General features: G+C 40.3%; 1 protein-coding gene across 2 annotated transcripts in view; it reads left to right on the plus strand.

The window, feature by feature from the left end:
• The first annotated feature begins 6,462 nt into the window (after positions 1 to 6,462).
• UBE2J1 (ubiquitin conjugating enzyme E2 J1) overlaps positions 6,463 to 23,802 on the plus strand; it is a 28,516-nt gene continuing 11,176 nt past the window's right edge. The window contains exons 1-6 of one of the 2 annotated variants that reach the window (XM_057384682.1): positions 6,463 to 6,614; positions 17,402 to 17,475; positions 19,149 to 19,280; positions 19,838 to 19,922; positions 21,327 to 21,432; positions 23,269 to 23,398. In XM_057384682.1, the coding sequence (XP_057240665.1) occupies positions 6,584 to 6,614; positions 17,402 to 17,475; positions 19,149 to 19,280; positions 19,838 to 19,922; positions 21,327 to 21,432; positions 23,269 to 23,398 (558 nt within the window). In that variant the 5' untranslated portion in view covers positions 6,463 to 6,583. Of the gene's footprint in view, positions 6,615 to 6,831; positions 6,897 to 17,401; positions 17,476 to 19,148; positions 19,281 to 19,837; positions 19,923 to 21,326; positions 21,433 to 23,268; positions 23,399 to 23,802 lie in introns of those variants that run through there. The other variant, XM_057384684.1, reaches the window with a different exon arrangement.

The raw sequence follows: 23,802 nt of genomic DNA on the forward strand, positions 1-23,802 counted from the left end.
AGCTTTTCTGTGGATGGGATTTTCCCATTGCTTATGCACATCCACATCTGGTTTTGGAGTTTTGGGGCTGCTTTGATAGTGAGAGCCATCTGGKCTGTGGGAAATGTAATCTGTTTCAACTCCTGCAAAGGAGTACACAGAGAGAACAGGTGTGCCTCCTGGGAAATCCTATAGAGCCAAATCAAAATGTCCTAGGACCATCTTTGTCTCCAAACCCTGTTCTGAGAAGTGGAACCATACTCTTGTTTCTCTGCAATGCCCTTCTCAATGACTGATTTATCCTCTGGTGAGCCAAATGGTCTGATCCACAAATTGCTCCTCTTTCAATACTCCATTTGCAGCTGCTTGAACTTCCTTGGCCTGTCAGTATGCCATTCATCATGCTGTCTCGGTCTCATGTGCTGAGTGCTGAATGCAAGTTTTGCAGCAGAGGCACACAAATTAACTCCCTCCCACCRGTCCTGTTCCCCTTGCTCAGCACTGTTTTGCAGCTCTGTTCCCTCAGATTTTCATATTTCAATTCCACATTTTCTGTCTATAGAGCAGCAGTTGTCWTTCAAATTTTGCACTCTTTATAAAGTCCATTATGCAGAAACTTGAGTATTGGCTTTAAATTTCTCTTGACAGATTATAAATGTGTTTCTATTTTACTCAGTATACCCCTCTCCCATGAAAGCTTCCTGCTCCCATGAGTTGAATGCATTCCTAAAAGTTCATCAGGATGGAAGATCTTTCCTTCTTCTCTCCCCTTTTTATATTGCTACCATTAATAGTCCCCATAAAAACACAAGCTATAAATCTGAACATTCTGTAATTTGAATAGTTATGACAACACCCGACTACACAATTGTTTTTAGCTTTTGTTACTTTCAGAATAATAGCATTACTCTACAGCCTGCATCCCCTGTGAGTCTGCATCCCCATAAGTCATTTTGCTAGACACCTTTCAGAAAGGAAAAAAACAAAAGCCTGCAAGCAGCTACAGACCATTTRGGAATCTAAAGTAATAATTTATTGGTTAATACAGGTAGCTATGACTGGCATGCTGCTAGACTGAGCATTAACATGCTCACCTCCCCATGCAAGACAACAGATGAGTCTTTTCTGGCTCAAGTGTCACCAAACTCCCATCTTTTGATTCTCTGCTTTTTCTTTCCAGCATTTTACACTTTTTTATCACTGTTGCTTTCTCCCTGAGCCATATCTCAATTACCCAACCTCCATCTCTGGGTCTGTCTTATCTTGTGTGGCTCTGCTGTGCAGCTCTTCCTTTGAGAGTACCAAACCAAGGCTCTGGCACTGAGCTCTACCAGGGCAGGGCTCTGGAGCCCAAGCAGCTGAAAATGCAGAGGAGAGTGACCTGCTATCAGGCAGTGGAGATCAGGTCAGTACAGTCAGAGCAATGCAGTTCACCAGAGGGTAGGCATGCTCAGTCAGCAGAACCACTCACTGGGCTCTCCTGACTGTTGGGATTAGGGCTTTAGTCCAAGTGCCCACATGGATCCCTTGTGTCACTGARAGCGCTCTAGGCACTTCACATGGCCTTATGCTGCTGCTTTGTTCAGAATGGCACCAGTTTCCCATACCTTTCTGCTCTGTATGGATATSTGGCACACCTTAGGATACCTCAGACAACATCAGATGCTTATGCGTGTGCAATTGAATCAAGCCCCAGATTTCCACTGACCATCTGAAAAACTCCTGTGTGTCCCAGATACCTACAGGGGCCTGGTGAAGACAGCTGATAACTCAATTATCTTGGTTAATGACACAGTAAGCTTACACCTATTGGTAAAGGCTTTTTGAGGACCTTTAAATTAAGAGCCTGCCCAGCAAGCCTTTATTGCTATTGCTGAGTCAGTCAGAGCTGTATGCAAGCAGCTGTATGCAAGCAAGGACATGCAAGTGCACATTAAAGTCATGACTAACAATTTTGGAATGGATTTGGTGGAAAGACTGCTTGATGGTAGTCCAACAGRTATAACCCTGACTGCTTTCCCTCTGCCTGATGTGTAATTGTGAGGACAGGTGCTCCCTTTCCAGAAGGAAGCTTATGGGCGTAAGTTAAAGTGAAGGGGCATGCAGAACTACTCACATATGGAAAAAGTGACAAAAAGAAAATCTGGAGCCTGAAGCCCTAAAAGATACCATGAAAAACTGGCTGCATGARTCAAAGACCATGCTCAACCTTTTCGCCTTAAATAGTGGCACAGGAGCAAAATATTTTTCAGTCTGAGTCATTTGCAACTATTCTCCAACTATCTAGTGAATTCTGCAATTTGCATAGTAAAGAACATGAGCCAGAGAAAATTTCTGCCATTGTCTGTAGCAGCTAAATAAAGAGTAACTAAATCAGGGAAGTTCAGAGTCATGAACAGCTGTCACTTGGAGACAGCTTCAGCTTTGACTTGGGCCTTTGCACATGTCTTTTGAACCAGGAAACCATCTGAACTATTACAGCAATGATGCCAGAGGGCTGTGAGTCAACTGAATGGCGTGACTCTTGCCATTCATGAGGGAGTAAAGAAAAGGTGAAAAGTATGTACCTTTATTCTGATTTCACATTGTGGTACATCTTGTTAGTCCACACTGACTCTGCACCAGTGGTCCAAATSAGGGACTCCCTTGCTTCATCAATTAAAGCAATCTGGTAACTTTTTTCCCCACAATCTTTCTTCATTTCTGAAATAATGCTAATTAAAAGTCAGCTGGCAAAGCCCCCCATTTTGTGAKATGGTTGCCTTAGAACTAAGCTCGAAGAACAGACAGTAACTGCTTTCCTGAGAAGCACCATCCATCTGTGCAATTGCTACAGGGCATTGGTTACACAATGCCACRCTTGTTTTCATCAGTGAGGAGAAGATGCACTTGCTGAACCCAGATTTTCAAGGTCTGAATTCACACAAAGGATTTTAAAAACTGAGACTGTATTAGTCACAATGAGTATCATAATGATTTCTCTTGCAAGTGAGTCATATCTATGTTTCCACTGACAATACAGGCATATGAATATTAGATTCCTTAATTCCATTAGAGTTTAATTCTGCAGCCAACTGTGTGTATTGAAAGGCTAGCATTATAAATGAGGCAAACCCCTCTCCATTTTGTGAATTAGTAAAAGCAGGGAGTGATTGCTTTGTACAAAGAACAATCATACCATCATAAGCTTCTATGATCTCAAACCTTCTCTAGAATAAATAATTTATAGCTGAGTTTATGAGAGAGCCTACAAAGCATACAAACCCCATTCTGAACTGACTTTAGGTAAGCACACAACATATTATACACTGTTGAAATGAACCTCATCTCATACAATTATACAACCTGTACAGAGAAATAAATAGTAGTTCAGAGTCACATTACCTAGCATAATTCCTTGAGATCTGTAAGAATACACTCTGATGCATCAGACCTTTGTGTAAAAACTGAAGTCCTGTATCACACAAGTGTTCTGCCTCCCAGAGAAAGGGGAGGTTTTGGGATAACTCCCTCTTCTTAGTGCCCATCCCCGCAACTCTACCTGCTGACCCTTGTGATTCCCATTCCTATTGTCTGAGCTCCCTTCTTGCACCTTTAAAATAAGTTTCTCAAGGATGTGACTGTTAAAAATAAGAGGCTATACTGRCTGAAATGCTTGCAATTATTCTACACTGAGGGAAAATGCAGGATATATTTCTGTCAGTTCTAGAGAGCACTGTATATCATATGCACCTATACATATATACATATAAAAATACCTAACTAGGGTGGTCTAGTACACAGAGGACTTAGCTTAATCCCCCTTTGCAGCTAACTGAAACATGCAGGAAGTTTTAAAGCATGCTTTGTTGGGTGTACAGCTAAGATCTATTCCAGGCAAGATGAACTGACAGTTCTCTCTATAAAGTGAGCTCAGGAAATCAGCTCAGAAATACACATCCATAGTCTGCAAGTGTTCAGCAGAATTCTGCTCATATGTTTATATTGACTTGGCCTTATTTTCATAGTAGAAACACCTCCAATTGAAAAAAATATTTATTTTATCAAACTTTATGATTGTTATTAATTTAGTCTTTTTTTTGCACCAAAATGACCTCTATGCTACTTTGCTCTGAAGCTAGGTGGATCTATCAGAATCTGTCTTCATCCAAAGATAACTACAGAGAAGTACATAGAAACATGGGTAAAAACTTTTAGCACAGATTCAGTGCAGCATTAAATATAAAAATCTTTGTTGGAGCAGTGTTCAGGCAAACTTTCAGTTTCTATGTGCTTCAGCTGAGCATGTTTATTTTTTCACCAAGTTAGATCATATGACAGGATGCACAAGCTACATGAAGTGCTGCCAGCATGAATCCTACATGACTGCAATTTTGCTACTATATTTGGTGTTTGGTTTTAAAACCCCACAAGTTCTAGTACAAAATGGCTTCTTCCTGCAAAAGTCTAAACAAAAGGCTGATGAAAACACTAATCCGAAGGGCATTTTTAACCAGAGGCAGGAAGAGGAGGGAACTGCTGCTTCTGGACAGGCAACACTGACTGTGCAAGAGCTCTGCAGTGCCAGCTCCTCACGTGCCCCAAGCAGCTGCTGAGATGTGGGGCTGGGAGTTAATCCCCAGATCCCTAACTGTATGCTGGCTACCTTGCAGGAATCAGCAATTTCATCTGGCAGCATTCAATCCTGCAGCTCTGACTTTTAACTTAATAGTACATCTGAAAATGAGTGCAATCTTGTACTGCTAGCGCTGCACAATATCTCATGGTGATTCCCCCAGCTCCCAACCAGGCCACACYGTACTTACTTAAATGGGGAAAATGTGCACCTCCTTTCAGTGTATTTCTCTTGATTTAAGCCCATTCAGCTTATTTTCTATAGTGCTTAGCTGTCATGCAGTTAGAGTGACTATGTATCTTTTTTTAGCTGAAAGCCCACAGTAAAGTTTCACATTAACTGCAGGTGCTTCCTCCTTGATGTCTCCTAAATGACACTTTATGTGCATCCAGGGTCAAAGGCCAGAGCCCAGAAGGCAAAGCTGAACTCCACATTATGCCTAAGTAGCTCATAATAACTAGCACTTTAAACTATCCATAATACAACTTAAAAAATTACCTTCAACCAAAATAGATTCCAGAACTTTTTACATGGAAATCCAGATTTCTGAAGGCAAAATACCTCTCTCCTTCTTTGGGGAAGGGCATGATCTAGTGACAGATTGTCCTAGAGCCTTTCTTCAGCGGCATAGCAAGATGGCYCTGGAAGACAAGGAAAAATGGGGCMTACTTAGGACCAAAACRGTTTGTGAACYCAACAGCCAGTGYCTGCAACTCACCATCTCAAGTGGTAGGATCAACCAGTGTTAGCTAGAAATGCTGAAATGTCATCAAGAGTTGTTGGCCATTTAACCCTCAGTTGTTTTCATTGTAAGAGGGAACCTCAATGTCTGATGCCATCTTTTCCCATCTCTATACATCAATGACCCTTTATATTATTTATAGTGCTTTATCCTGTAAAAAGGATGATCACTTTGCCCCTTTGAAAATTCTGCTAGTTAAAAAGGAGTGAAGTTGCTTTTTTTACTCACTGCTGTTATCGCATCACTGTGCGACAGAACAGGAAAGGGCAGACTAACATTGTTTTGTAATACTGAGAATATGTTGAGGTGAAAAATCCCTATCTACTCAAGCATTTTTATTTACAACTGTTTTATTTACAACTCRATCAAAGAGGGAAAGAGGAAAATGGAACTAAGACATCAAAACATTAAAAAATAATTTTTAAGAAGAATATGAAAGTAACATGAAATTAAGGACAATTCATTTCACAGATGAAATTAAGGACAATATGAGCTAGATACGGGCTTCAAAATTATGCTGAAAACAAGAACATTAAGAAGTTATTTGTTATTTACAGCTTATACTGAATCAAAAGGAAACTGACACCGCTGAGATTCTGACCACGTTAATTTAGGTATTCTGTTAGCTATATATACTTATAAGTGCTATCGCAAGCGTATTACACGTATTACCAARTGGAAGAGAAACAGCTGTAGATGCAAATATCCCTCTGTCACTATGKCATGGAAAAGGTGGCAATCAACTCAAGCTCTTGCTGATAATCCTTGCCTAAAAAAACAGTCACGAGCGTGTGACACCATTTCAGTGTTCCTGAGATGCGACTAAGTCTTACAGTGAAGTCTTTTGGGCGGGGGGCGCGTTGGGTCTGTRGGATCCTGGAAGCCCATTTTCTAAGCCCCCAGTTTTCAAACCCATCGAGGTCCGGAGGCATCTCGCCCCATCACCTCTGCGGGCCGGGTCGGAGCCGAGCCGGGGCCGCACAAGGGGCATTTTCACCCGCACAGCCACCACGGCCCGGCCGCCGCAGCAGCTCCGGCCCTCCCGGCTGCCGTTCCGGGGCCRAGCCCGGGGCGGTGCCGGCGCGGCAGGTGCCTCCCCCCGCGGTCACGGCGAGGCTGTCGCCGCCGCTGCCACGTCAGGGGAGTGTCCCGAGGCGAGGCGGGCTGGGCCGGGCCCGGCCTTCCTCCTCCGCCCCCTGCCCCCGGAGCCGGAGCCGCCGCGGAGGGAGCGAGCGGTGCCCGCTGCCATGGAGGCCCGGTACAACCTCAAGAGCCCGGGTAGGCGGCGGAGGTGCTGGCCGCGCCTTTGCGGGCTGCTCGGGCCGCTGCGGGCGGGCCAGCCCGCCTCAGGGCTGCCGTGGGTCGCGGAGGGGCCGGGGCTGGGGCCGCGGCGCGGGGGAGGGACGGGCCGTGGCGGTGGCGGTGGCGGTGGGTCCCCTGCGCCAGGGCGGTGGCGGCGCTCAGGCCGAGGCCGGCCGGGTTCGGTTCGCCTTTCGCAGTGCGATGGCGCTGAAACCTTCCTCAGAACTGTAATTCGGTTCGAAACACCCTGACTGCCAGGTCTGTGTGTGTGTGTGTGTCTGTGTGCCCACGCGTTTTCGGTGGTTCGTGGAAATGTACCTTTGAACRTTTAGTCTGGTGGCTGTGCCCTGTTCCCCCGGGCATCGCCTCCTCGCCGAGTTAAGTGCGTGTGAGGGGACGGATTGCCAAGGATAACTTGGCCTGTGTGTCGTCAGTTTGTTTTGCAGAAGTGTTGTTGTACAGGCTCTATTTATTTGTGTGTCTGTGTTTGTTCACATGTTTGGTTTGACATGTTTGCATGTTAAAATTAATGCTGTAACTCCTGAGCTTTCATTTGATTCCTTGAAGTGAGAGGGACGCCTCAAGGGATGTGGGCGATGCCAGGAGAAACAGCGCTGGAAGGGAAGGTTTTGATTCCTAGGAGACAGCCTAGGACAGCCCCCCGTGTGGCTGTGTCGGAGCAGTGGCCTCTGGCCGSCTGTGCCAGGGCTTCACCTCCTGGGAAGCAAAACCTCCGGAGCAAAACCTCTTCCGCAGCTTGGAAGGGCCACTCAGGTTGTGTTGGTTGCTGTCCTGCCCTTGCTTTACCCTAAACAGGTGTTGAGAAATAGGCATTACCAGCTTCGTGTTATTATGATGWATAGTGTCTTTATTTTTTAAACTTACCGTCCTGTTACCAGCATGGGAGGTGTTGAGAAACTGAGTGTTATGATGAGTTGTACCTTACAAATGTCAGTGACACGATTGTTTACAAACATATCTCATGCGGATGGTGTGTCTATTGCTAAATTATGTCCTTTAGCCCCRCACCCAAGTTGCATAACCGAAAGATAAAGGACGATCACTAAGCAAATGATGAACTTTTTTATAATACCAGGAAGGAATACTTTTTTTTTTCTTAGGAGGGTGTGTGGCTTATGTGAATTTACAAGGCCACACAAACATGCTCAGTAGTTGTGGTTTGCCACGTCATGGGAAGCAGTGGTGGTGTGCTGTATGACAAGCACCTGGGATCTGGGTAGAGAGGACAAATATTTGTGGCTTAATTTGGAAGTGTTCTTCCCCTTTGTTGTTACTTGTCCCCCATATGTTCAAGAAAAAACTACCTTTAGTGGAATTGATTTTCAGCACCTGTGCTGTTCCATAGCAAAAGGAACTTTATGTGGCAAAGATAAGTAATTCATACAATGGTTTGGTATTACTTCTCCAAATTAAACATGTTTTGTTGCATATGAATATATTAAACTGTTTACTTCCATTTAAATACTGAAAGTTTATAAATCATATAAATAACTTTTTTTAATCTCTATCATGATTTAAAGTATTTATTTCAACAGTCAGTATGTGTGAAATTGTCCACTGAACAGATGGACAAAAAGGTGTTGAATAAATATAACAAAATACTTTAAATAAATACTTTTTCTTCAACAGTTGTCCATTAGAATTAGTTGACTGTAGTTATGTATAGCCACTGCTTTTAGTCTGGCACTTTACTTGCTAACCAGGTAGATACGTGCATGTAATTACTTCTGTGTATGTTTTAAAATTCCTATCTTGTTACARTTACACATGCAGTTTAGTGATGGTATCTTACTCTTGCCATTCGACTGAAGGGTTAAGATGGAACTGTAGAATGTTCTAACATTAAGGTRGTTTAAATTAATATAAATGCACTAAACGGTGTAAAAAGAAATACGCCATATTTTCTATTTCAAGGGGTTGTGTCATCTGTGGACGGAAGGGATTATTTTGGTAAYTGAGCCCTCTAAGGCTTTAGAGTAGCTGTCCTTGTGCCTGTTGTTGTTGCATTGCCTTTAATAGAGGAAGAACCAAGCTGATAACCTTTAGGTCAGCTTTAGGGATTTGGAACATGCTATCTTGAGACAGAGTGGAAAAAGTAATAATTTTGTACCTGTACAAGAGGGTTCTGATGTTGAAATCTGCTTTTGGACTTGAGCAAACTGTTTGCAAWTGTTGACTTTTCTTCTCAATAGTTTTTGAAAGGGCAAATCCTAACTTACCATTTTAGTATAAGTTATTTTAATGAACTGTTATAGAGGAAAACACATTTTAAATAGGAAAATTCTGTTAAACATGTACTTTTATTAGTCTTTATTTTTAAACCACATTCTGCTGTAGAGTTATGAAGGAGCTGGAGTTCCTCTGTGGTTAATATCTGGATCCCACTTCTTTGAATGGGTATGCTAGACAAGACTGATGAGGGGGGATGACAGGCTCTCCATTACTTTACTTTTTGTGTGCTCTCAAGCAGACCACAAAAGAACAATAATGCTGCACAGCATTGTCCTGCTGCTGATTGCTCTTAGGCAATGTGTTCATCTTCTTCCTTGTCTCTGTTTCTACTCCTAATTAGTTCATCCCAACATACTGAAAGATGGTAACTCTCCAYAACACAAGGCAGGTTGTTGCCCTGYACATCACGTCTCTGTCGGTGAGAGGCAGTGCAGCTCTGGCAGGTCTCTGTTTGCCATAGGTACAGGCCATGGCCAGTGCAGGTCTGGGATGGCCAAGCGGCTCCTGTCTCCTGTTAGTTACCCTCTGTAAGAGCCAGGAGCCATGGAGGCATTCACCTGATGCTGTATTCTCACCCTGCCTATGAACTTGAGTTTCTTTTTTACTTCTTCCATTCATTTTGGAAGGGAAGAAATTTCACACTCCACACTTCAGGGTTCTTGGTATTGCTTCAATAAGGCAAARCCTGGTAAGCTGTTGCTTCATGTTTTTGTGTGTATTTTTGGCACTTGTGAAAGGGCAAGCTATTTTCTGTCTTTGGATTTCAAAATGGATTAGTCAATGTATATCAGCCTGCYACCACATGGCTGATAAACCTCTCCCATCAATATTAAAGCTCAGCTGACTAAAGCACAGACTTCATCCCCTTCATGCTTCAGGAATATCCCTATTTTCTGAAATTTATAAGACAGCTACTTGGAATAATCTCTTTAGGGTTTTTTTGCCCCCAAGGGCTGTGACCCTTAGCCTGCCGTGAGATCAGACACGAAATCTTRTAGTCACTGCTCTTGTAGTGACAGTCTCACTTTTGTGTAGGCTGTGACCAGCCATCCRAGCAGGTATTAGCACAGACACTTGAAGAATTCTGAACAGCTACTTACAATGCGTCACAGAGTCCACAAACAGCAGTGCTTTTTAATTTTTTTTGGGGGGGGGGACAGGGTTTGTTTTGTTTTCAGCAGACCACCTCATCAAGAATTTGATTAGTGAGGGCACTGAAAGCCTGGGCAGAGCACATGGAGGGAGGCATGGCATGCATGTCCTGCATTTGTTGTCCAGGGGTGATGCTTTGGGATCTTAGAYACATAGGGAACATAGCAAGGCTGAGATTGTGATCCTCTTAGCTGTAATCTTCAATAGGATTGCAGCTTTTCTGACAAACTGTACTTCTTTCCCCATTGCATACTTTGTACAAGTGTCCTGTGCAAATGAGCATGTGTCAGTTCTTTGTTAATAAAACAGAGCTAATAGGGAATTGCCAGTAGTGATTGTGCTGCTTAGTACCTTCTTTGTATGAAATTAGGATAGGTTGTTTAAAAAGTTGAACAGATGTTAAAAATTCATTAAGGCTGAAGACATTGTTTGATCTTACTGTGTTCAACAAGCACCTTGCATTTCATGAGTTTATCTCCCTTTGTGTTGACTGAACAATTATTTTGAATTGCAACTGCAAGAAGAGTACTGCACTTCTTGCTGCCCTGAAGGAAGTAAAGCCTAAAGGTTGGCTGTTTCTGAGGGTGTGAGGAAAGCATGGCAAGACTACCTAAAGGTCTTTTTTTTTTTTTTAATAGTTATTATTTTATATGAGTATAGGAGGCTTGTGGGTCATGTGAAAGAATGCATGTGAAGCTGTGAAGATGAGAAGCAGCTATTCAGGAGGCTTGTGGGTCTTGAGAAAGGATGTATTTGAGATCCTGTGGATGGAAAACAGCTGCCCTCTTGCTTGGCAAATGATGCTTCCATTTGTTTTGTAGCAGAAGTCAGTGGACCTGCCAAATGAATGTCATGGTCTTGGCTGGGATGGAGTTAATTTTCTTCCTAGTAGCTGTTTCAGTGCTGTGTTTTGGATTTAGTATGAGGATCATGTTGGTAACACACKGATGTTTTAGTTGTGGCTCMGTAGTTTTTACCCTGAGTCAAGGACTTTTCAGTGTCCTGTGCTGTGCCAGTGAGGCGGGGCACAAGAAGCCAGRAGGGAGCATGGCCAGGACAGCTGACCTGAACTGGCCAGAGGGRTATTCCAGACCACACAATGTCATGCCCAGTGTATAAACTGGGAAGAGTTTGCTGGGAGGGGCTGATCAGTGCTGTGGGATGTGCATTGGTCCTTAGGTAGTGAGCATCCCTTGTTTTTCTGGGATTTTATTTCTCTCTCTCTTTTTAATGACAGTTATAATGATTTATAAATTATCATTAGTATTATTATATCTTACTTAGTTTCAGTTATTAATCTCTTCTTATCTCAACGAAGAAGATTTACCTTCTCTCCCTGCCTCTGATACTCCTCACACCAGAGTAGAGCACAGGGAGGGTGTCATCAACAGCTTTGTCATTTCTAGTTACTGGCTGGGGTTAAACCAAAACACCAAATTTGAAAATAAAAGCAATTTYGGAAGCTAAGGCTGCCCCAGACAGTTTTTCCAGTTCTGCAATTAAGTTTTGGTTTTGCAAGAACAAYTGCTTTGTCTTGTTACATGAGATCAGCGTAAAATGGGAACTTGACTAATGAAGAACATCACAGCAGTGCTGACGTTCACTGATCAGTGACTTAGTGGTTTCCATTTGCTTTCATTTAGACAAAGAAGTGTGGTTYCTTTAGAATGAAGAATAATGTTCTCTACTTCATGATGTTTAAAATCATGTTGAAACTGTAGGTGATGATTTTAAAATGGTGRTGCTGTTCACCATTTACAACAGACTGAGGGTGAAATTTTCTCTCTCTTGCCCATTCCTTTAGCACGAGAGGATGTAGTTTTCATAAGGTGATCACTAGCAGTATGGGAAGGATCATTCGCATTGTGGGCTTTTTCTTCTACCACTGGTTTTCTGGTTCCAGAAGACTGAAAAATATGTAAATATCTTTAAATCTTCGCATGGCTGCTAAGTTGTCAGGGCAAGGATTTGTGGAGTCCACTGTCCTGTCACAGACAGAGGCGGTAGGGAACATTTTGTAAAAGAGATTTAAAGAAACAGAATATGTAGTATATTCTCCTCATCCGTAGTTTAAAGGACTTGCTCATCTGAAGTTTCGTCTGTCTTCCAGGGATTTTTTTTTTTTATGTGACTGGGATGTTATTTGAGCTTTTTTTTTTAAGTGAAGAAAGATCAGGTATCTGATCTTTCAGATATAAATGAAACTTTAWTTATAGTCTTGATTCAGAATTAAGTTACTATAAACTGCTATGGAAATATTAATGAAAATATAGTCACATTTTTGTAAAATAACATACAAAAATATGTATAGGAACTCAAAATTCTATTTGAAGACTGATGTAAACTTGGAAGGGTTTAAGTGGGAGCATAATGAACAAACAGAAGGAATACAGAGRTAGAGAAGACCACTTGTGATATAGAGCTCACTTGAAAATGTGGTAACTTGGGTTAATTTGTGGAGCAGACACCACTTAACACTGTTCTGCAAAAGGATTGTAGTTGATATTTCAGAGTACTTGTCTSAAGCCCCCTTTTCCCCTCYTCTGCTGCTTTTAGTTCRTGAATGATCACACATCATTCACAGGTTGTAAGATGTCCAGGAGAATCACATCCACAAGGAATAGATGACACACAGGTGCCTAGTGACACTGTGCAGGTTGCTGCGAAMCTTTTGGAGTTTCTGTATGTTTGGATTTAATAAACCCTTCTCTAGARAGTACAGCAAAGARAAAGAAAATTAAAAAAATACCATTTTCCATATCAAAGAGCTACTGTAAAAGCATTTCATAACTCTCCAGTCTGCTATGACTATTTGCTTTAAATATGTTTTCCTACRTGCTTCAGTGACCATACCACTTAGAGTGGTTTTTGGGTTTTTTTTACTTAAAATGTCAAAGCTCATCAAGTGTTGTCATCTTATGAAAAATCCTGTGTACTTTACACTTGGACTTAATYCTGATGTTTTTATAATTACGTGATMCGTTCATGTAATGGAATTACTGAYGGTGTGATTCACTGTTATTTTTCCCCTTGCAATAAATTTTAACATACCTTTAGCAAATGGGATTTTCTTTTGAATCCTGGTGYACTTTGGGTTCCCAGGTGCTTTGGGCTGCTGCGGGGACTGGTGATTCAGCAGGTGACTCTCTGCACTGTGACCTCTGAAATCACTTGGTGGTTACACCAGCCATGGGTCAGGCACTCTTGGCTCAATGGTCAGATAKAGAGGGAAGGAGAAAGAAAACGAAGCCCGCTGTATTTAAAAAGACCCTCCTAAAGTGTCATCCATGATAGGTGCATATAATTAAAGGGTCTTGATGCTTGTCTCAAATGGTTTRCATGATTTCAATTTTAAAAAAAWTTCAATTATTATTGTCTAATATTTTTCTTAATCGTAGATAGTAGCCTCAATAATAGACAAACGCATAACAAAGATGACTTGTGTTTTACTAATAGTTAAAGTGTACTGAGTAATTATCAAAGTTTCTCTGAGATGAARGGTTTTATGAGAGTTTTATTTTGATTGGAAAACCTGTATTCAGTAAATAAATTGCATCCTTACTTGTGCTGTTTTGGTCAGCAAAGCCATAGGGAAAAATTACTACTTCTGTATTTCTCCTGAGTAGACCTCTAAATCTTGCATAAAGTAAAAAAAGAAAAAAATAGCGGCCATAAATAAAAAGGTAGAAAACATTTGCCAAAGCRGTAAAAGCTGCCATGTTTTATTCCYYTTTTCCCAGATTAGATAAATCAACCTGAAAGACTGAGAGATTTCTCACTTTATGCCAGCTGGTTTGGGTTTAAATTATTTATTTGTTCATTATGCACTTACTTTTTCAAATAGTAGAACTGAAAATTCAGTTTGAGAATTCATTTCAGAATTAAAGGGTTGCTATCCATTTGAGGAAGATACTGTCATGCACAACCTTTTTTTATTGTTTAAAAAGAAAAGGCATAATAATTTACTGAGAGAACACCATCAGTGTTCAAATCCTGTCATCCCTTTAAGCAGTAATACTGACATTTGCAAAGACTGATCACTTGCATTGTCTGTGTCCAAAAGGTTTCCCCAGCCACAAGGTACAGGCTTTTCCAGTTGAGCACATGGCAGGAGTACTTTAGTGTGACCTCCAGATATATCCAAGAGAAGCAGATGTGCAAAGTTTCAGGGAAGCTYAAAGTAAATGATGATAGAAGTGGAATTTGACTGGACATTTTTTGGCAGAAATAAATCTACAAATCATATATGCATATATTGTACAGATTTTGCTCATTAATTGTTACTCCACCACCACTCAATCCTAAAGCAAGCTGGTGGCTTTAAATTTGATTCTCAGATTTTTAATATCCATGTTTGCTTTTCAGAAAATTTTACRGAGTTCACTGTAATACAAGAGGCAGATTGTCAGGGACAGCCTCTGACCTGTAGCATTCTGTCTTTCCTCCACAGAGCAGTAAGAGCTCCCACACTTCCTGCTGGGTTGGAACTGTCCTGTAATCTCTAGTCCAGAAACTTAATTTTCTCAGGATTTAATTTTGATGAACATTGATAAAGTGTTGCTGAGCTTATCTGTGAAAGCATGGTTATTTGTCATGCTGATGGTTATGCCATATTAAAAAACAACTTATTTTGTCTCTAAAACCTGTCTTAGACAAATTCAGTTCTTGACTTTTCTTTTTTTGGCTGAATTACTGATTCTCTTTRACTTCATTGACAGTTTGCAATTCTTTATTTCAAATGGGCCCAAACCATTCTGATTTTTCAGAATTGCCATTGCCATATGTTTACGCAGTGACTCAGTGTGACTTAAGTGGGCTGAAATAGCATAACTTGTTGCAGGCAGACTTTGTGAATTATACTTTTTTCTTCCATCAAGTTTTCGGTAGTCAAAGGAGGAGCTGTGTTCGTGAATACTGCCGCAGTGCTTAAAGGAGAAACAATTTCATGCTTTCTTAACTAGATCACACATTCTCAGAATGAACCTTTCTCACTCSAAGCTTTTCTTTGCAGCCTCTCAGCTGGCATTTTTCAGTGATGTTGGAAGAGAAACACAGGATGGTTTGGGTTGGCAAGGATGATCTTTAATAATCAAGTAGTTCAGCCTCCCTGCCTCAGGCAGGGACAMCTTCAGCTAGATCATAGCTCGAGGCACTGTGCTATTTGACCTTCAGTGCTTCCAGGGATGAGGCATTCACAACTTCTCTGGGCAACTTGTTCCAGTGTCTCATCACCCTCACCGTAAAGATTGTTTTAATATGTTCAATCTAAACCTACTCTCTTTGCATTTGAAAACATTGCTTCTTGTCACTACAGGCTTTGGTAAAAAGTTTCTTTTTATAAGCATCTTCTYGAAATTGAAAGGTCACAGTAAGGTGAAGGCTCCCTGGAGCCTTCTCTTCTTCAGGTTGAACAAMCCGAGCTCTCAGCCTTTTTTCATACATGTGTGCTGCTTAGARTTGTGAGTGGGCTTGGGTTGGAAGGCACTTTAAAGATCACCTAGTTCCATGCCCCCATGGGCAAGGTCACCCTTCACTAGACCAGGTTGCCCCATCCATCCTGGCCAGGAATACTTCCAGGGAAGAGGCATCCACARCTTCGCTAGATAACTTGCTTCCAGCACCTCACCACCTTCACAGGAAAGAAATTCTTCCTAATAGGTAATCTRAGCCTACTCTCTTTCAGTTAGAAGCCATTCTCCCTGTCCTGTTGCTACATGTTCTGATTAAAGTCCCTCTTYTAGGCTCACTTGATGTACTGGGAGGCTAAAGTTGAGTCACCTGATAGACTTTTAAGATGTYTTGGGTTGCTTAATACTGAAAACTTCTTATAAGCAAATTATCTCTGTGCTATATGAGGGCCAAATTAGATTTTGCTGAATTCATGCCCCAAGAGTGGAATAATATTTTGTTCTAATAGCTTTCCCTCAGTGAATGTGGGTGACTGCAGATTATGCTGTTATGGGGGACTGTATTTCTTCTCTGTCTTGGTCCCTCAGCTGGGAAATCTCAGTGACAGTTGTCTGCCTTGTCCGTGACTGCTCTGTCTTTATTAGGCTTTGTTACATACATTTTCAGTGTTCTTATGGTCACCCTTTTGCTTTATGGGGTGTTCTCTCCTGAGTTAACTCACCCTGGTGTATTCTGCTCTYCTGAGGGCAAGTGTCCAGGCTTGTTGGCTGTGAAGTAATGCTAGGTCTAAAGCCTTTTCTGGTCCTGGCTGGTTTTCTTATTCCTCWCTAATGAACTGGTAAACACTAGTGGTGATGAAAGAGACAAATTGTTATTCATGACAGCCTGAATGCTGCTACCTGTGACATGACCTGGTGAGATCTGTAGGGTGTTTAATTGACACCTCTTGGTGGCAGCAGCATAACTGGRGTAACTGGCAGCAGCAAATTTCCACGTAATTGGTTTTCTTTTTGGGTTGTAAGAAGCRAATTTCTCAAACTTTGAGCTGTTGTTTATAGCTATCCTAAAGTATGAAGGAGGARAAGAAGTCTTCACAGTAGATTGGCAGGAAAATTCCTTTGCATGGAGGTTAGAGTTTTTTATTAGGCATTGATGTATAATATATTGATGTGAAATATATTACAATTAATGTACTAATTAATGAGGGCATCTGGAAGTACAAGTGATGTAACAGTGTTTACAAAAGTGGCCTGAAGAAGGAGATGCAGAAAATGCAGATGGTGCTGGTTTTTCTGAAGTAGAAGATTGGAGAATGTTACTGTTGACTATCCTGAAGTTATGATAGAAAAATATCTGGGTGTTCACACTCAGTGGCAGGTTTAAACTGCAGAGGCCCTGGGTAATTTTTTCTGGCTGGGCATATGTGTTTTCACATCTGATATAAAACTTCATCTTCTCTTACTGGTGTATTACTGTGACCTCCCTTTGAACARCTAAGGGAGCAGTCATGTAAATGGGAGGTGTCAGGATAAAGCTTTTCAGCAGTTGTTAAAATGCATATGATGGCCTTTTTCATAAAATATTGAGGTTGTTAACCTTGTACATCTTGTAGTCTGAAACTCTGATAATGATATGTATGTTTTTCCTCCTGTCTGGTGCAATTTTTAATAGAAAACTCCTTTAGTCCCAATGTTCAGTGTTGAAAAACTCTGTGACCATGCAACATAYTTTTCATAAGTTTATGCTTGTATAACTCATTTAAGGTTTATTCATCATAAGTAATTTATGTTGTGTCTTCAGTTATGAACTCCAGTGAAGAAGCTGGAATATGCTGGAAAAGATTAGTTAGTTAAAAAGAGTTCTTCAAGAAATGTTTTATGTATTTTTCTCTGCAATGCATATTAATTTATTTTCTTCGTTTTCATGTCTTATGCTTTCTATTTTTTCAGCTGTCAAACGTTTGATGAAAGAGGCTGCGGAACTGAAGGATCCTACAGATCATTATCACGCACAGCCTTTGGAGGTTTGTTTCTCTATGTTTGCAAGAGCTTGTAATTAGGCAGTTTTATTCATATATACTCTTAATTAATATATACTTGTCTAAAATGAATATATATTTAAAATGTACATATTTAAATGCTAGCAAACCTTTTTTTTCCCTACCATGGAAATCAGCAGCAGAATTCAATTTCAATGATCTTGTAGTTCCAGGTTATTGGTGCAATTGTATAATAACAGTTTTACATTGCATCTGAGTAGTTTTATAGCATGGATGTATTTATTCCCCCATCTCCTTCCCAAGACTAAATTCATAATATTTAAGTCAAGTTTTTTATACCCAAACCTGACATCTGGCTCACTTGCTGAACTGCTAACCGAAACACTTAACCCTAGGTGATCTYTGAGGATTGCTGTTTTGCATTTAAGAAAACCTGTCAAAAACATAAATGCATGCAATTCTGGATGCGTTGTAAGAGAGAGGGATTGCACTTCAGGAATAGCTTCTTGWCTAAACATCCGATTAAGTTTTTGGGCTGAAAGAGCAATGAAGTTCTGGTGGTTAAAAGCTTAAACAGAAATCCCTCCTGATTTCTGGATTAATTAAAAAAGGCAGTGTTCTGTGGTGTTCAGTTGGGAGGTTTGATTTTTAGCTCTTCAMAGAAATGCATAACATGCTTAACATGCTCACATAATAATGCATGGTCCTAGGTGCTATAAAGTACACCTTATTGTCTACTAGTTTTTATCTGTACCTTGTTTCCCCTTCCTGTGGTGAAATGTAAGGCTTCATTCTTGCTATTATTTGTAGTCTACATGAAAGACTTATTTCTGGGTTAGAACAGTGTCTCAYTGGGAAGAGAACAGTGGCAGATTAAAGGAAATGCTGGAAATCTTGACAGTTACCTACTGTACTTAAAAAATTGTAAATAGGTGGGCAGTCCTAATGCTGTAATACCAGTGTTYAGCATTAACTGAGGGTTCTCATTGACAGTAGGCCTCATTAGGACTCCTGTCCTAACAGAAAGAGTTGTTCTGCTTGTAAATATCTAGGAGGTTGCKGGCAGCACAAGTTCTGATACACAAAGCCCAGCTCAAAGAAATAATGTTTAAAGAGAAGTTACTTATATGTCCAATGAAAACAATACTCTAAATTGCAAAGTGTACCTGTTGTGCAGTAAGACACAGTAGCTGTTTCAAAATTGTTAGTGGAAAAGGGAGAATGGGGATTCTCCAACATGTGAGTCAAATCCCTGRGTTGACCTGGGCATGGAGGGAGCTTTGGGAAAGTTGTCATTAGTGTTCTTTCTTGGTATAAGTCTCCTCTTGCTTCTCCAGAAATTGTTGTTCACTGMGGCAAAGATCCAGTTTTCTCTTAATTGATTCAGTTTTCCATCTGTAGGGTAATAAAACTCGTCATAATGTATACAGCTAGCATAATGAATTTGGATAATGAATTTGAGTGTTTCGGTAAATTATTGCATAAGAATATTACTAGAAAGCTACAATGTTTTATCCTTAGTGCCTTGTCCTCTTAACTCTCCGTTTGATTTTGGCTTCTTAAAGTGTCTGCTGTGCACTGTTTCTTCAGCCTGTCTTTGTTCAAGAAAGTGGCATTGAGTTCTCCGTTTCTGTGATGAACCCTTTTTTGTTTTTTTTTCCCYTCCCTCCCTTCTTCCATTGATGGGGGCATTTTAGGATAATCTTTTTGAGTGGCACTTCACTGTTAGAGGCCCTCCAGATTCCGATTTTGATGGAGGAATTTATCATGGGCGAATAGTACTACCACCTGAATATCCCATGAAACCACCCAGCATTATTTTGCTGACGGTAAGTAAACATGCTTACTAGTTTTTCCTTTTTGTGTTATCAGTTTTATCATAGGTGTCGAGAGAGAGAGGTGCTTGGCATTTAACATAGTGTTTGTAAGAAAGGTGACATAGTGCAGTATGGTTGAAGATCCAAAGTATTCCAAGATCATTTTGGCAGTCTCTAATTTCATGAAGCTTTACACTGAATAAATGGAAGTTTTTTTCTCCAGGAGAAATCAGTTTGCTGATGTGATTGTCTAACCTTCCATTCTCCCCATGGATCCTCTTGGTTTCTGGTGAAAACATTGCTCAGATGTAGGAAGGCAGATCTGTAGTTTGGGACAAAGGACTTCCTTTGTGCATAGTTTTGTAGAAGATTTTCTTCATGCATTTATAGAGTCAGATGGCAGAGTTCTTKGTTCAGCAAGCTGAATGCCAATTTTGTGTGGTTGGTGGTAATCTAATTATCACATATTGTTTGCATATGGAATTCTTTTGATCATGATTTTTACAACGTTTCCCAAAACTCAAGAGTAAACTTCTAGCATGTTTTATTGTATCCTCCTTTTTTTGAAGGCAAATGGCAGGTTTGAAGTGGGGAAAAAAATTTGTTTAAGCATCTCAGGGCATCATCCTGAAACATGGCAGCCTTCGTGGAGTAGTAAGTAGCAATTATTTGGAAAATGTTACCCCTATCAAACAACTTGTTCTTTAAACTAAAAAAATGTCATGAAGCATGTTTATATGGGAAAGGGGACAGATTTTGAAGGTGTAAAATTATGGGAAAATTTGTCAAATGTAAGGTCATTAAGGAGCAAAATAGAAGGATTTGGAAATCATAATAAGTAAATGCCAGGGTTGAGAAACTGAAGGGTGATGGTTAGCTCTTCTTTAGTTGGATGCATAAACATTAAGAATTCTCAGACTACTTAGAATATTCTTTGTAGGTTTTTTTTTTAATTTTTACTTATGAAAAGAAATCCTATAACTTTACCCTGGTTTTGTATGATCACTAAAGCCAGTGATATTAATATTAATATTTAATATTAATAGAGGGGAGTTTTCAATTCTCATGCTGTGGTCCTGAGCACTCAAGAGGAAAGATAGTGGTCTGAATTCAGAATAACTGAATCTTCTCTATTTTTTAAAATACTGTTATCCCAGAAATTGAGTTGGCACRGTTCGTCCAAGACAGTATGCTTGTGTCAAAATAATTTTAGCTTTCTGGAGTACAGTACATCAATTATTTCTCTCCATATCAGTTTCACTTTTAAAATATGTTGGTAAGATCTTAGGAGTTTTCTAGTAGATTGTTCCTCAACTTTTGCTAAATCTCTTATGTTCTTTTAAAGAGTAGAAAATACTGTGTTTCTAAGGAATTGTTAATATCCTATCTCTTCAGTGGTACTTGTTTTTATGTGATATTTATTTACCAAATATRTTAGCAAAGTGTCTTGAATTCTTAAATTTTGTTCCTTCTGTAAAACAAAATCCAAGTATAGGTGTCAAAAGAGATGCTTCAGATGGCAGTTCTGTTACAAGCAGTTATTAATATTTTAAGTGAGCTCCTTCCCCTATTATGATGACATAAAAGGAACAAATTCTGCAATTCTTTGCAAAAAGGAAAAACACTGGGCATGTGTACACTATACCGCAGAATTCATGTCTAACAGAAAAAACACACAGAAAGAATTYCCTGTGAACCTTCTTATCTTCTTCCTCTCCCCCTCCCATCCGCGCCCCCATTTTATATSTTAGTTCTGCTTTACCTTTTTTTGATCATTTTTAAAGTCTAGAACACTCATCTTGATGCAGCATTTTTGTGACAATTGATTTTTTTCTTCTCTGTTGGCTGATGGCCTTCTCTTTGTTTACAATGTGATGTTAAAACAAAATTAAGAACGCCTWACTGAAAAAAGCCCCAAAACCAGTGCTGCTTGAATGAAATTCATACTTGACAGAATGAAGTTTTGCAGTCAGAACCTGCAACTTTTCTGAGTGTAGGATGAGATTACACAACTGTTGTTTCTGCCAYCTTGTTTCTATCTCTGTTTTCCCATTTCAGTAAGAACGGCTTTGTTAGCCATCATTGGATTTATGCCAACCAAAGGTGAAGGAGCAATAGGATCTTTAGATTACACACCAGAAGAGAGAAGAGCTCTTGCAAAAAAGTAAGTGCTAAGTTTGTTACTGTAGGAACTTATATATTCACTCGTTTTTAGGGTAATGCATTGAGTGGAAAAATAAGTGACTTCAGTCTATTCGCTTGCATTTATTTCAAATATAAAACAAGTTTGATGCCTTGTATATGTAGTATTTTTTTTCTCTGAATATCGTGCAATCTTGGAACTGGCATTCAGACAAAATACTTTGAGAGAGCTCTGTTCCTTCCAGCATTGTGTGGTTATATTAGAGGTTTGTCTGAAATTCAGGCGTGGATATGTAATTAACATTGTGATACAGTACTAACTGCAGCATGGAGGGAAAGTGGGTATGATGGGATTGATCATAAGTGTAAGAGGGGGAGAAAACAACCCCTCTAATAAATAAATATATTTATTTATTGAAAATAATGTTGTATCATTGCCCTTAAGTAAATAATAATAATAATGAGATGATGACAAAATTCTGAAGCAACTGTTTCTAAATGATCCTTACAAAACTTGCTTAAGTTTGTGACTATGATGAAATTATTAGCTTAGTGGAGAAAGGGGAAATGGTGGGTATTGTTTATAGGGRCTTCATCTAGGCTTTTGGTTCTCTGTCTTATCCTCAGCCATGAACTACAGCCTGGGTAGGTGAGGAYAGTAAGGTGGATTAAGAACTGGCTGAGCTGCTTGGCTCARAGGATTGTGACAAGCAACACAAAATCCAGCTGCAGGCTGGTCACTATTGGTGTATTCTGGCATCAGTACTGTGTCATTAATGATCTGCATGCTAGGACGGGGTKCACCCTCAGCAAGTTTGCAGGTGATACAAAACTGGGAGGAATGGCTGATACAGCAGAAGGTTGTGCTGCCATCCAGAGGAGCCTCAATGAGCTGGAGGAATGTCAGAGAAAAGTCCTGCGCCTGGAGAGGAGTGACAGCAGCTGACTAGCTGGAAAGGAGCTTGAAAGGGAGGTCCTAGAGGACACCAAGCTCATCATGAGGCAGCAGTGTGCCCTTGCAGCAAAGAAAGCTAATGGTATCCTGGGCTGCATGAGGAGGAGCATTGCCAGCAGGTCAAGGGAAGTGATCCTACTTCAGTACTCAGCATTAGTGAGACATCAGGAGTGCTGGGTTCAGGTGGSGGCTGTGACCAGGTCACGGTACAAGAAAGATAAGGACTTCCTGGAGCAAATGYATGGAGATAGTAAAAGAGCTGGGAGTATTCAACCTGTAGGAGGGAAGGTTCAGGGGGTCATACCCATGTATGTAATATCTGAAAGGAAGCTCTAAAGAAGGCAGAGCCAGACYCTTTTCAGTGGCATTCAGTAACAGGAGTTAGTCAGTAGGGTGGGTTGGTCCTGATACCTACTGTGGAGGCTGTGTGATTCCTCACTGGCCTGGAGAGTTGCCTGCAGTGTGCCCTATAGAAAGAGTATGAGTGCAAGAGAGAGAAGGTAATGTTCTCCCAGAAGCTGAAATTCTTGAATTGGAGGTGCAACTTCTGGGCCCAAAGTAACATTTTTAATAATAGTTAAATCTTTATAATTTGTATTTTAAATTTGCTGCAGATATAAAATAAATTTTTAATTGTAAGGAATTATTTATGAGGTATAAATAATGGTGATATATAAGTCAGTTGTTAATACTGCCCTAAATGACATGAGAGAATATGTGTTAGTAGTATAGATAATCCGCAACRTATTTTTTCAAGATAGTGTGATTTGAGGCAGAGGGAAGTACTTCTAAGCTACYGGACTTGCCACCTCTTGTCTTTCTTTTCTGCAAACAGTTTTTTTAAACAAGCACACAGGAACACTGTGAGAACATGTTATTCTGAGCTATGTCATTTGTGGGCAGGTCACAAGACTTCTGTTGTGAAATGTGTGGCACATCTATGAAGACAGCCCTCTTACCACTGACATCCGGAAGCGTGTCCAGCCAGGCAGACAAGGAGGCTAAAGAACTTGCCAGACAAATTAGCTTCAAGGTGAAGTCACTGTTTAAACTTTTATCTCTCTTGTATGGAATTAGGAAAAAAATACTGTGGTAAAACATGTAAATCACGRAAACATTCATAATTTCAGAAAACATCAGTGGCTATGTGAAAGCCTGGTTTTTTCAGTATAGTCTGAAAGAGAAAAATAAGAGTGGGTCTCTTGAATTTGCCAGTTAATAAATTGTGCATCTCAAGCATTGATTGATTAGTTTTAATTTCAGTGGTGACCAGTTTTTTATGTGGTAAAAACTGCATAACTATATTGCTTTTACTTCCACATTTTCAGACACTAATAACTTGATTAAATTCTCCTGAATTAGTCTTATCATAAAAGTGTTAGGAAAGTTTGGGCAAAGCTAACCAAAATTTTTTACCTTTGTGATTTTTTTTTCCTT

The sequence above is a fragment of the Malurus melanocephalus genome, unplaced genomic scaffold (assembly GCF_030028575.1).
Source record: "Malurus melanocephalus ecotype Western Australia unplaced genomic scaffold, MMel_1.1 scaffold_732, whole genome shotgun sequence".
Taxonomy (NCBI): domain Eukaryota; kingdom Metazoa; phylum Chordata; class Aves; order Passeriformes; family Maluridae; genus Malurus; species Malurus melanocephalus.